General features: G+C 50.0%; 2 protein-coding genes across 2 annotated transcripts in view; one reads left to right on the forward strand and one right to left on the reverse strand.

The window, feature by feature from the left end:
• Positions 1 to 222: 222 nt before the first annotated feature.
• On the forward strand, positions 223 to 9,016 carry LOC102887780 (cytochrome c oxidase assembly factor 6 homolog). Its single transcript, XM_006920726.3, has 2 exons — positions 223 to 413; positions 7,385 to 9,016. Exons 1-2 carry the CDS (start codon positions 270 to 272, stop codon positions 7,478 to 7,480), a joined length of 240 nt encoding a protein of 79 aa, XP_006920788.1. The 5' UTR covers positions 223 to 269; the 3' UTR covers positions 7,481 to 9,016.
• TARBP1 (TAR (HIV-1) RNA binding protein 1) overlaps positions 8,160 to 13,451 on the reverse strand; it is a 59,436-nt gene continuing 54,144 nt past the window's right edge. Inside the window, exons 24-28 of the mRNA XM_025039071.1 lie at positions 11,361 to 11,532; positions 9,608 to 9,799; positions 9,290 to 9,414; positions 8,737 to 8,873; positions 8,160 to 8,516 (exon numbers count right to left, since the gene is read on the reverse strand). Coding sequence (XP_024894839.1) covers positions 8,315 to 8,516; positions 8,737 to 8,873; positions 9,290 to 9,414; positions 9,608 to 9,799; positions 11,361 to 11,532 — 828 coding nt within the window. The 3' untranslated portion in view covers positions 8,160 to 8,314. The remainder of the gene's footprint in view (positions 8,517 to 8,736; positions 8,874 to 9,289; positions 9,415 to 9,607; positions 9,800 to 11,360; positions 11,533 to 13,451) is intronic.

Consider the following 13,451-nt stretch of genomic DNA (forward strand, 5'->3'; position numbering starts at 1 on the left):
CCGGCCCCGGAGAAGGAGGGAGCGACCCTCAGGGACGCGGGGAGGGAGCGGGGCCCTGACTCCGGCTTTCCGAGACGCGGCGGCCCGGGTTAGGGACCCCAGGCTTCTCAGGCCGCTGCCCTCCTGGTGCCGCCGATCCGGAGCTGATTGGTTGCAGCTGCACCCAAAAGCCCGAGGCATAATTTCGAAAAGCTGGGGTTGGCGGGAACCGGTGTTATTTCCTTGCTAACGTCCAATGTCATTTGGGCCGACAGCTTGAGCCCAGCAGGATGGCAGCCCCATCTATGAAAGAAAGGCAGGTGTGCTGGGGAGCCCGGGATGAATACTGGAAGTGTTTAGACGAGAACACAGAGGATGCCGCTCAGTGCAAGAAGTTAAGACGCTCATTTGAAGCAAGTTGCCCCCAACAGTGGGTAAGTCACACTTGGAAGTTTTTCTGTTTGCAGTTAAAATACACAGAGCTTATGGTGTGAGTGATGGCAGGCCATGACATCTAGCAGTGTCTCAGGCGTGTCAGGTCAACAGAATCTGAGCAGCAGAGGAAACCTTGACTGGCCACCCAGGCTGGTCTTATGTACTAAGGCCGACCTTTGGAAAATGTCACCCGACACTTTAAAAATCATTGAAAAATAAAACACACGAGCCTAGCTAAAGAATTCCAACCCACTAAATCGGTAGGCTTCTCCAGGATCTTCCTCAGGGGTAATATTTCATCTTGGGCAAGAGTTGGCAGGTTCACTGGCCTGGAGCTACTATCAAAAGGTACTCAAGTTGCCCACCCAAAATCATATACTCGTATACCCAAAATATAATGAAAAGTTTAGAAAGTAAAATGTTCATACGTCAGATTCTGCCACCAGCCGCCCCATGAGCCTCCCTGGCAGGTGCTTCTGTTCCGTCGCCTGCCCTCGGTGCGGACGGCTTGGGAGACAAGCTGGCGCGGTGGAGCTCGGTGATTCCGTGAGTGTGTGTCGCTCCTCCCGTGTCGCGTCCACTTCCAGGGGCGGCAGCAGAGGCTCCGTGCATGGGGATAACTGGCTCGGTGTTGGCAGGTGGCAGAACGGAAATCCCAAGTCTGGCGCCGCCGGCTGCTGTGGGACTCGGCCCTGATTTGTCAGTGCTTTCTCCCTGCCTCGTGCTGCTCCAAAGTGCAGGGCGTAGTTTGAGAACAGATGTTCGAGGTCAAGCGGCCTTAGGGTTCTCACCCCTCCTGCTTTTGGGTCAGGAGGCTGGGGCTTGAGGGAGACAGCAGGAAGGGCGTGACGCAGAGTGCTGTCACTGGAGACCTCGGCTGGTGATGAATACAGTGACCAGCAGTTACTTTAGGTGACATCTGTAAAACCCGCACGAGGCAGCCGATCCTGTAGGATTACTGTGAAGTTCAAACGTCTGCCTCGACATATAGCTGAAAACCGATACATGTGGAGCTGGGCGACTGGATTAGATGATGATTCGGGCAATGCCATACATCTCTGGTTTTCCCATCAGATTGAGAGTAACTTCTGGTTTAAGAAGCAGGTGGAAGACGGAGTTTGGGCGAACAGCGAACGTGGTTCCCCTGAGGCTGGGCGTGTTCGCAGGGCAGCAGGATGACGCGGCCCTGGGTGGGCCAGGTCCAGCGCGTGAAGGGATAACAGGGAGAGAGCAAAGAAGTCAGGGTCAGAGGTGATGGGAGGGAGGCCAGGGAGGGTGGCTCTTCCTCTGGGTGATGCGGGAAGCCACCGGAGAGCTTTGAGTGGGAGGAAGGCGGGTGAGGACGTGAGAGGGGTGGCAGTCGGTGAAAAGTTGGTGGCATCAGCAGGTCGTTGGCATCAGGGTCCCAGAGAAAGAGCAGAGGCAGGTCGGAGAAGGGACGCTCAGAACCGGGACTGTGGGAGGGCCGTCCCTTGGTTAGGACAAGCTCTAGGCCCGGGCCCAGGAGTCGAGAAGCTGGAGGACAGGTCGTTGGAGAGGGCGGGGGACCGAGAGGCTGGGTATTGGCAGGATCAACCCTGCTGAAATCGCCAGGTTGCTGTGAGTGGCGCTGGGGAAAGGGACAGCCCCCCGGGTGGGGGGGGGCGGGGCGCAGGGTAGAGCAAAGCGTCCTGACGCCTGCGGCACTTGACGCCGACAGCCACTTTGCACTCAGAACTCTCTTCTCGGTTCCTAATGCGTAACCAAGTCCTCCTCAGCCCGCACCTCGGCCCTTTGCGCCCCTCACCTGGGCTCTCCCCTCAGGTGCTGCCTTGTTGGCCTTAGCCGCGGCCCCAGCACTAAAGCTGGACGCGGCTCCCAGAGCTGTGTGCGGGGGGTGGGGGAGGAGGAGAAATGGAAGCCGCCTGAGTGTGCGCTGCGGAGACGTTTGTTTTCCTGAGCTTTCGTTTTCGTCCGGCCTTGGGAGGTGCTGTCGCACCTGCTTTGCGCCGTGGGAATTAGACTCGGGAAGGCGAGGTCACATGCTCCCGGTCACAGCCAGCCTGTGGAGTAGTAGATCGGGGTTTGAATGTAGGTCTCTCTGAGCCCACAGTCACAGCCAGAAAATAAAGATAGAAGTAGAGACTTATGGTGAATCCCGCTGTCATAAAACACTGAAAATGCAGATCTGCTGCATGATAAATATGCCAAGCAACTCCTAGCTCGCTGTCACCAAACGAATTCCTCTGTGGCACTTCATGTGTCCCTGTTACAGCACTCAGCAGCCTCACTTGTCCAGCAGTCACTTAAAGTCCCCTGTTGGTTCATAGCTTAGGGGGGAGTGGGGATCCTGCCTGTCATTCTGGTGGCACCCAGCAGTCCTCCAGAGAGAGAGCAGCCAGACACCCAAACTATCTGAGCCCAGTATCAGAAAATGTCTCTTCCCTGGGAACCTCTGAAATGTCTCAAATTCTGAATTTTGACATTGACTCCTACCCCGCGTCTCGTTAGTGATTCAGAGGACACTGGCATCATACGCCCTCCGAGCTGCTCGGGAGATGCTGTGGAGTCCCTAGCCTCTTAGAGAAAGTGCCGCGTGTCCAATCCTCGGCTGTTAGTGACCGACGGCGAAGCCTGAGGAGCAGAGGCACAGGAAGCGAGCAGACCTGGGGGACAGGGTGGCCACCTGGCGAGTGTCTCAGGGGCGCTGGTAAATTCAGAGGACAGACAGGCGGGCAGATCAGGCCACGAATGGCCTCGTCCTACTGAGGAGTTTGGATGCTGACCTCGAAAGGTCTTTAAACGACCAAGTGGCATGGTGATCAGATGCGGGTTTCAGCAGTTACGCTCGGCAGCAGCGTGACGGGCTCAGGAAGGCAGAGCACGCTGGCGCGGGCCGTTACGACGGTCCCGGTGAGACGATGACGGTCTGACGGCTCCGAGTGTCTGGGAGGAGAGAGACGCGGCAGCTGGGGAGACGCCAGATTCTGGACCTGGAAGGGCAGCGGGACCTGTCCATGGAACTGTCCGCCAGGCGGCTGGAGATGTGGCAGGAGGTGCAGGGACCTACTGACTTGCCGCAGAAACGTTAAGGACGGTGTCCACTCCTCACAGGTACTGGCCATCCCCGCCCAGTCAGCCCTGTGGCCCCCGGTCAGACTCATCGGCTGCAGCCAGGGGGACCGCACATGCAGGCTGTGGCTGTCACCCACTGGGAGACTGCACACACGGGCTGCGGGCTGTCACCCGCCAGGGCAGGGAGCTAGCAGAGGCCTCGGGGGCGGCAGAGCTCAGGGAAGCGGCCCCGATGGGCTCGTGGCAAAGCCGGGGGGCTGCGAGAAGCAGGTCGGTGTCAGCTCTGGGCTGAGAAGGGGACCTGGGCCCCGTTTCCTGGGAGGGGGGAAGGTAAACGCTGTGCATCCGGGTCCGGAGCCCGTATTAAAGCCCCGCACCTGGCGGAGGGATCGGGGCCGCCCCGCTGTGACAGGGCCCCAGAGCCCGCAGGCCGAGGGGCCTTCGCCCTACTGATCTTCAGAGCGGAGTCGCTCAGGCCTGACTGGAGGGAACACGGTTTCTCTGTGGGTGGGAGCAGCAGTCACCCAGAGGGTCTGTGAGGAGCCCACGGCTGTCCTGTGTCCCTGGAGAAACTCCAGCCGTGTGGCCGCTTTACCTGCGCCTCACACCAGCTTGAGACAGCGCAGGTTTGTACATTCTTAGGCGCCACGGAAGTATTTAAAAGTGACATCCGAAGAAAGGTTGTAACGGAAGGACTAGTGTTTTCCGTCCTGACTGTCGATCCTGCTGCTCTGGCTCGGCCCGCGTGCGGAGCCGGCAGACGCAGGCGCCAGTGGCCTTGGGGTTGGCCTTGATCTCCTACCTCTGCTTTTTCTGCTTCACCAGAGACTTCAAACTCCCCATGGTGGGAGGAGGACGTAAAAATACTAAAAGGAAATCTTTAAGTTACCGAAATTTTACCATGTTACTGACTCATATAGTTCATAAATACAATGTTTAACTGTGTCTCCGTCTCAAATGTTTCTGGATGAGATAAACTTGATAAAAGTATCATGGCCGAGGAATTACAAAGTTTACCGAACTTACAGTTGATGAGAAACACTTGTCTTAAGTCATGACGTCACGATCTGAAAGCTCTGAACTAAGCTTCACGTGTCCGAACACAGGTTCTTTCCTTTTCTTACTTTTATGTCACCCATCCCCCACCCCTCCCCTGTCAGCCATCAGCTTGTCCTCTATCTATGGGTCTGTTTCTATTTTGTTAATTTGTTTTTTAGATTCCACATTTAAGTGAAAACATATAGTATTTGTCTTTGTGTGACTTCACTTAGCACAATACCCTCTAGGTCCATTCATGTTGTCACAAACGGCAAGATCTCATTCTTTTTGTGGCTGATCTTCCGTGGCGTATGTGGATATCTGTCACTTGGTGGTGGATACCGGTTGCTTCCAGATCTTGGCCGCTGTAAATTACGCTGCAGCGAACATAGGGACGCATGTAACTTCTCAGTTTTCTTTGGACAAGTACTCAGAGTGGAATTGCTGGGTCATGTGACAGCTCTGTCTTTAATCTTTCGAGGCACCTGCACACTGTTGTCCATAGCGACCGCATGGGTCTGCAGCCGCACCAGGGCACAGGCGTCCCCTTCGCCACACCCTCGCCAGCTCCCGTTGCTTGTTGATTCTTGATAAGTCATTCTGACAGGCGCGATGAGGCGATCTCGTTGTGGCTTTGGTTTGCATTTTCCTGATGATCAGTGATGTTGCGCATCTTGTCACATGTCTGTTGGCAGATGCTCTCTTTGGAGAAATGTCTGTGTAGATCTCCTGCCTGTGAATTGGCTTGTTTGGGGTTTTGGTGTTAAGTCGTAGGAGCTCCTTACCGGATGTATCACTGGGGAGTATCTTCTCCCATTCAGTGGTGGTCTCTTCGTTTTGTTGGTTCCCTTCGCTGTGCAAGAACTTTTTAGTTTGATGACATCCCATTCATTTTTTCTTTTGTTGCCCTCGACTGAGGAAACATCCAGAAATATACAGCTAAGACTGACGTCGGGTTTACTGCCTGCTTTCTTCAAGGAGTTTTATAGGTTCAGGTATTAAATTTCTTACATGTCTTTAATACATTTTTTTGAGTTTATTGCTGTATATGGTGTAAGAAAGTGTCCAGTTTTCCCAGCACCACTTATTGAAGAGACTGTCTTTACCCTGTTGTATGTTCTCGCTTCACCTGTTGTAGATGACTTGACCACATGAGCAAGGGTGTATTTTTGGGGCGCTGTTCTATCCCGTTGATCTTTATAGTATAGTTTGACATCAGGGAGTGTGATACCTTCCACTTTGTTCTTTCTGAAGATTGTTTGGGCTATTCAGCGTCTTTTGTGGTTCCATATAAGTTTTAGGATTAGTTCTCGTTCTGAGAATAATGCCATTGGTATAGTAACAGGGATCGCATTGAATATGTGTATCGCTTTACACAGTAAGGACGTTTTATTAACAATATTAATCCTAATTATTTCTGTCATCTTCAGTTTCATTTTTCAGTGTCTTTTAGTTTTTCAGAGGACATCTTTGATCTCCTTGGTTAAATTTATTTCTAGGTATTTTATGCCTTTTGATGAAATCGCGAATGGGCTTTTCTTAATTTCTCCTGATGGTTCATTAATGGCGTGTAGGAACACAACAGATTTCTGTATATTGATTTTGTATCCTGTAACTTGACTGAATTCATTTATTAGCCCTAATAGTTTCTTTGCTGGAGTCTTTAGGGTTCTCTGGATATGGTATGTCATCTGCAGACAGTTTTACGTTTTTTTTCTGTGGCTGGACTTCCAATACTGTGCGGGACGGGAGCGGGGAGGGTGGGCATCGGGACGGGAGCGGGGAGGGTGGGCATCGCCGCCTTCGTCCTGATCTCGAGGAAGAGAGTTCGGCTTTTCACTGTTGCGTTAGCTGCACTTTTGTCATGTGTGGTTTTTATGTTATTTCCCTCCACACCCACTTTGTTGTGAGAATTTATTAAGTGATGTTGAATTCGTCAGATGCTTTTTCTGCATCTGTCGAGATCATATTTTTATCCGTGTTATTAATATGTCAAATTGATTTGTGGCCAGTCCTTGCATTCGTGGGATAAATCTCACTTGGTCGTGGTGTATAGTCCTTTTAATGTACTGTTGAATCTGTTTTGCTAATATTTTGAGGATTTTTGCATCTATGTTCATCAGGAATGTCGGCATATCGTTTTTTTTTATATGTCTGGGTTTGGCATCGGGGTCATGCGGGCTTCGCGGGGGTTCGGAAGTTCCTTTTTGATTATTTCATTACCGTTTCAATTTCATTGCTGCAACTGGGCTTCGTAGTTTTTCTGTTTCGTCCGTTATTTCTTCTACGCTGTCCATCGTGTTGGCGTATGATCGCAGCCTCATGAACGTGGTGTCAGTTGTAACTTCTCCTTCATCTGTGGTTTATCTGGACTTGCTCTTTTTTTCCTTGAGGAGTTTGGCTAAAAGTTTGTAAAGAACCAGCTTGTAGTTTCATTGATCTTTGGTCTTGTTTTTATAATGTTGATTTTATTTCCTTCCTTCTGTTGTTTTTCTAGTTCTTTTAGTTGTAAAGTTAGTGTTTAGGGAATTTTTCTTGTTTCCGAGGTGGGCTATGAACTTCCCTCTTAGAACTGTTTTTGGTGAATTTTGAAAAGTCGTGTTTTCATGTTTCAAGTTTCGATTTCCTGTTTGATTTCTGTTACATTCCTTGAAGGTTCATAGCTTAAATTCTGAACAGGATCTGTAACCCAAAAAGGATTAGGGTATTGGCCTACACTCTCGTTCGAGACTTTTATACATTAAATGCACCGATTCAGAATAGTTCTAGACTATAAACCGCTTATGCCACTAACTCAGTTTATACTGAGTAATTTGTTATATCTGTGATTTTACCTAAGCTGCAGAACTTGTCCTTATTTCAGACCTTTTCTCAACAGATAAAATATTTTGATAAAAGAAGAGACTACTTAAAATTCAAAGAAAAATTTGAAGCAGGACAGTTCCAGCCTTCGAAACCGACTACACAGTCCTAGGCTGCTGTCCAGCTTCTCAGCAAGGTGGAAACCTCCGACTCCAGGAGTAGTTTGAGTCATGGTTAAACATCGAACTTGTTCTGCATATAGAAATTTTAAAATATTCAAGTAACAAGATTTCATTCAGACTATGAAGAATTGAAATAAAAAGGTATGAAATATGCTTAGTTTTAATTTAGTAAGAAATCTGTATTTTGAGAAAAAAAATGTAGATTGTAGAAACGTGTACTTTTTCTTTGGCTGGAGGATGGGTGTGATACAGACAGACACTGAACTGCCATTATGGGAGTCACCCAGAAATGACTGGAGAACTGAAAATGCCATCTACAAAAACTTACAGCAAGTGTCAGAATGAGAAAATGAATGCTTTTTCCCAAAAGTCAGTAACAGTGTAAGGATGGCCTCTCTCACCTCTCCTGTTCCCCACTGCAGGGGATTCCTCATTCACCAAGACACAGCATACAAATTGGGAAGGAAGAAATAAAGCTGACCCTCTTCAGCGATGTCGTCTCAATGGAAAAGTGAGGGGCCAATAAAACGCCTGAAACTACTGAGTGACCTCAGGTGGCACGCCCACGTTCCCGACAACACCGGTTTCCAGGCAAGAAATGATCTTTTCAAAACAAAGTACAGTTCATTTCCACAACTGCTTAAATATTTTACTCACAAAACGATACAGTTTAGCTAAAACTGTTTATTAAAGGGGACAGACAACACATAGTAAAATAGTTAAGGCACATGAAAAAGTTTTGGCATTAAATTGCAAGAAAAAAATACAACTGCAGAGAGTTGAGAATCTATTTCGCTTGTCCAAATAGTTTTTTGACAGACGTCTCAATGGCACCAGTGACTCGTGTCAGAAGAGGCAGGGCCTTCCCGGCCGGGGCGGCCACACAGCCGCTGTCGCGTGTACTCCCAGACCAGCAGCGCCCCACTCACGTGCACGTTGAGGGAGCGGATAACGCCCTGCTGCGGGATTTCCACGCAGACGTCCAGCTGCTGGATCAGCGCGGCCGGAATCCCCTCACGTTCGTTTCTGATGGAAAATGGCAGGAGAGGCTAGTTATTTTTGCGCTGAGCAATTTTTTTTATTGGAAGAGACAGAATAACAGGTAAATAAAATGAACATGAGGGGGTCTCCCCATAAACCTTGTAAGTCAAAGGTCAAGTGCAGGTGTAACATTAGGAGTCTAGGTACGTTGTGACATTTCTGAAACGTTTTCTAGACTGGGAACAACCGCGGAGACTCTCCCTACCCCAGCAGCAGCAGCGACTTCTCGGGAAAGCGGTACTGTGTTAGCGCCACGCTTCTGGCCGTCTGCTCCACACCGATGATGGAGTAGCCCTCCGCCTTTTTCTGCTGCAGGTAATCGGTCAGCTGAGGTGGTTTCACCTTTGTGTTCGTTTTAAAAGAACAGAATAGTAAGTCATTCAGTTACAGGCCTGCTTGGAGTAAAAAGTTAAAAAAAAAAAAAAACTTACTAAACTAAGCTTGTTTAAAAGTCTTTAAAAAAGGACAGAATCACACACTATAAACAAGAACTCCCCAACATCATAGAAATTTACGAGAACTATTCTGACGTCAGTAGTGAGTTGGAGCAGGACGCATTTTGCTGGAAAGAATTCTACATTACTGACGAGTTCTAAAAACAACCCTGTGAAAGGTAAAAGAACAGGGGAAGAGGTGGGCAGCATCTCCCCAGGTGCCATTTTTACACTGTTAAAGGCTGGGCTCCTGTAACTGCCAAAGGGCTGAGGACGTGAGATTTTAGCAAATAAAATGTTGACACTCAAGTACTTCACACCCACCTCCACCAGAGGGAGCCACTGCTCGGCGGAGACACTGAGGTGCTGGAACTGCCTGTCGTTGACACACTGGGGGTTGGCGAGGACGAGCGCCGAGGCCCCGAACACCTCGCAGGTCCGGCACAGCCCTGCACAGAACAAGCCGGGATCACTGTGTCACTGTCCCCAGTACAGGCCAGGCGTGTCACGTCCGTCACCTTCCTCCGGAGATCCCGAAGGTGGCCACGTGTGGAGCGGACACAGCTCCGGCTGGCAGCGGGCTGCATGGCGCTTTCAGAACCGAAAGCTGTGACGCCAGCCCCGGGGGTCCTGCAGCTGTACCTCCCAAGTTGGCTGCTTTGTCAATGAGCGAGGCCACGACGATCAGCCCGCCGTCGGGCCTGCCCAGTGCGGCGCCTCGGCCCCGGAGTGCGGGCTCCAGGTCCACCTCGGGCACGGCGTCCTTCCACGGGATGACCTTCTTCTGCACGTCACCGCACGTGGACTGGTTATCTGCTTCCCCCGGGTCAGAACCTGAGAAGGAAAAGACGATTCGTGTATAAGCCAGTCGACCTCTCACCGTGTGTGCACGCGCATGAGTTTAAAATGATAGTGTAGAATGAGCATCAACTAAAGAGCTTTGGATTCAGACACGATTGCCATTTTCAATAATGATTTTGTTTTCAAATTCAACTCTACTAAACAATATACGACAATACTTCATGAAAGTGTGAGACCCTTTTTTTATATTTTAGCATACCCAAATCTGGGAAGCATCTTAGGGTGTCATAGTTCGCTAGCATTTTTCTTAGACATACATAAAATACAGGAGTATCTTATAAACACTAGTGAACTAGATTAGAATTTTCTACAGAAATATATTCCCGAAAACAATATAGTCTTCAGCTTAGGTTATTTTACAAGTACTTGGGGACCATCTGAAGTGAGGGACACCCTCCTCCCTAACCGGACGAGGACACAGCACGTCTGTCGCCAGCTGTCTGAGCAGGTACGGGACAGACAGCAGCCCCCAGGCTCTCCCTCAGCTCGGCCCTACTCCGAACTGTCGTCAGCACCCGGGAGACCTGACAGCCGTCGCACGGCAGGGAGGCTCGCCGACTGGCCAGGAGTGGGAGCCAGGGCCAGGGAGGGAGACCCAGGCGGCAGGGGAGGCTGCCGGGCGGGGGGTGAGGGGGCGGGCAGTGTGCTGATGTGGCTCTCAGCGCACGATGGACGGTGGTGGGGGCTCGACCAGGTCAGGACTCTAGAATGACGACCGCCTGTACGGAAAGGGCCTTCCAGGGTAACGGAACGGGTCCTGTGTTTTGGGACCGCCCCTCCACCCCCTTAAGGAGAAACGCAGAGGGCCGGTGGGGCTGGAAAACCACTGAGGCTCCTGCACTGGTCCGGGGAGAACGAAGCCGGTTCTGATCGCGTCGGTGCGAGACAGGCCACAGTGAGCAGCAGCCAGATTTGCTCGTGGACGGACGTGGCAAGAGAGAAGACAGGAGAAGAATGCCTTCTGTGACAGGGACGCCCCGAGCGGAGCGGAGGCAAGTGTGGCCCACAGGTCGGCTCGATGTGTCTGCTGGGTTTAAAGAGCGGGGGCGTCCAGCAGGCTCGAGATGAAGACCTGAGGGTCAGTGACCCGTGCGGTGGCTGTGATTTTTAAATGGGCGGGGGACTTAATCCTCGTTTTCTAAGGGCGGGGAGGCTGGGGAGGGAAGCGGAGGGGAGGGGGGTGAGCAGCAGGGGTGCAGAGGGAGCCGGGAGAGGCCGCAGATGGGGGCGGAGCAGGGTGCAGAGCTGCTCTACTCCTATGTGGAACAACACAGTGTGTCATCCAGCCCTTTTCAAAACCCGAATTTTTACGGAAGTATATAGTGGAAGGCAGTGAATCTTAACAGAGCAGAGCAGGCTCTTTGGCTTATCGAGCAAACTTTCAACTAAAACTAGTTTTCACTGTCTAAGTGGAGCAGCAGAGTTTCACCACATCTGTGAAAAAGCGACATCATCAACTGCCTGTTTTCAGTAACTTAAATCAATAAGCCTAACCAAGGCGACAGTGGGCAGATGATCAAACGGATTCCCGTACCTGCGTCCTGCTGAGCCCAGTCGCCTGGGTTCACTTGGCGCAGCTGGGCCGGAGATAGGTACCACTGAAACGCCGAGTCTGAAGGGATGTCGGTGAACCGGGCGAACTTGTCGGTGGCGATCCACTCGTCCTCAACGAGGCCGGAGAGGCGCGGAAGGATGTAAAATATGGTCTGGAAAGAAAATTATAAAATCTAAGTGTTTTCCCTTAAAAGCAACTAAGAAATACATGACAACACGTTTAAAGCACACCTTATTACTAATGTGTCCTCCCAAATGATCATATCTGATCAAAATACAGACTTTCACTTCTGTCCTGTAGCAGCTGTCCGTAAAAGCTTGTCGTCTTTCCTATGGAGTCAGGGGATTAGCTTAGGACATCCTGATGCTGGCAGACCTTCCGCTCTGGCATCCTAAGTGGATGTAAAAAGCCACTGTGCTCTTAATAAAAGCAAAACGTGTTTGAAATTAGTCCATAGTGCTGCTGGACAGCATTTGGAAAAAGGCTATTTACTGATCGCCCCCTTCTCCACAAGCAAGCGAGTTCGAGCTCTTTCGATGCCAGATCTTCACTTCTACTACCATTAGACAAATGTGCAACCTAAGTCTTGCCTTGACCGTGTCTGAGCCACAACAAGCCATTTATTTAGCCTTTCCTGTTGCCTTCAACTTCCTCACTGTAAAGTGTGAAAAAAATCGGGTTCAGACAGCAGGGGGCAGTGTTCTGTCAACTGCACTATGGACAGTAACTGTTCACTCGTGACAGACAGGATCCTCTCCTTCTCTTGCCCACGAAAACTGAGAACCAGAAAATCGTCAAAGGCGAAAGGCACATGAAAAGCATTAGTGCGAGTAACAGGCAATTAAAAAATGGAACAATAAACAACATGCAAGTCGTCATGAAATCTTTAAAATGAGTATGATTTTCTTCATGCCAACATTTGTGTAAATTTAAACTGGCAAAATGATCGCAACTAGGTATTATGTAGGTGCAAACACAGGTACAAAGGTATAGAGAGGCAGCGTTCGTGTGTGCCATTATTTCATTCGGACACAGCTGTGGTTCCTGTCACTCGTGGAAATAAAATACGGAACACAGAGTGAGGCAGCCAAAGGCAGAGCTGGGGGAAAGGAAAGCCGGGACTCACTCCTGCTGGAGAACCGAACGGAAAGGCTGACTTAACACGAGAGTCACTAAGATCCCTTCGGAAAGATGGCAAAGCACCTGGGCGCCAAAGGACACAGAACAGAGCACGTTAAAATATGTGGAAAATCCTAAGCACCTTCTGCAGTGAAGTGACAAAGTGCACGTTAATGTTCCGTAATGAATATCTCGCAATACATAGGTCTGTGTTTTTTAAAGACCAGCTTATTAGTAATCCGTCCAAAAAATGTGCTTGCGCACAGTAGCCGACGTTACTGATACTTCCACGTTCTGTAAAGAACTAGGTTAAATGCTTTAGTTCCAAGGCACAACGTTATAATGATTGTGAAAGAGGAAGAAAATGCAATTTATACAAATTTTTTAAATTTACATATTGATTGATTTACATGCTGGTTGTAATAAACATGGTTCTTAAAATTACATAAGCACATTTGGTTACAACCCACGGTGAGGTGATGGGTCATTTGCTATACAATTTTAGTCACTCAGGACCTAGAAAAGGCAATTAACACAAAGAATCGATTTTTTTGTTGTTCTGTCGTTAACGATGGGCCTCATTACGACAAAACCTCACCTGCACAGCATTTCTCCCTCGTGTCCTTTTCACGTCGGACGGAACAGATTTCTGTTTGGAGTTAAATACCCCCTTCCAGTGTTTATGAGCCTGACACTGCCTGAGAAAGTGAAGACGACTAGCACGTCGTCTGCGGAAAGTGACAGAGTTAAACAGCGCTGCACGGTGTTAAGCTGCAGTTTGCAAGCAAGGGGAAAAGCCGGCCGGACCGTGACCGGCAGCGACCGCGGGAAGGACACACGAAGGTTAACGACACAGGAGAATCTGCGGATGCCGCTCCCCTCACCTCCAGGCAGTAGTCCCTGAGTGGGTGGAACGCTGCAAAAAAGAAATGGTCTTGGATGCGCTGCCAA

This window comes from Pteropus alecto, unplaced genomic scaffold (assembly GCF_000325575.1).
Source record: "Pteropus alecto unplaced genomic scaffold, ASM32557v1 scaffold189, whole genome shotgun sequence".
Taxonomy (NCBI): Eukaryota; Metazoa; Chordata; class Mammalia; order Chiroptera; family Pteropodidae; genus Pteropus; species Pteropus alecto.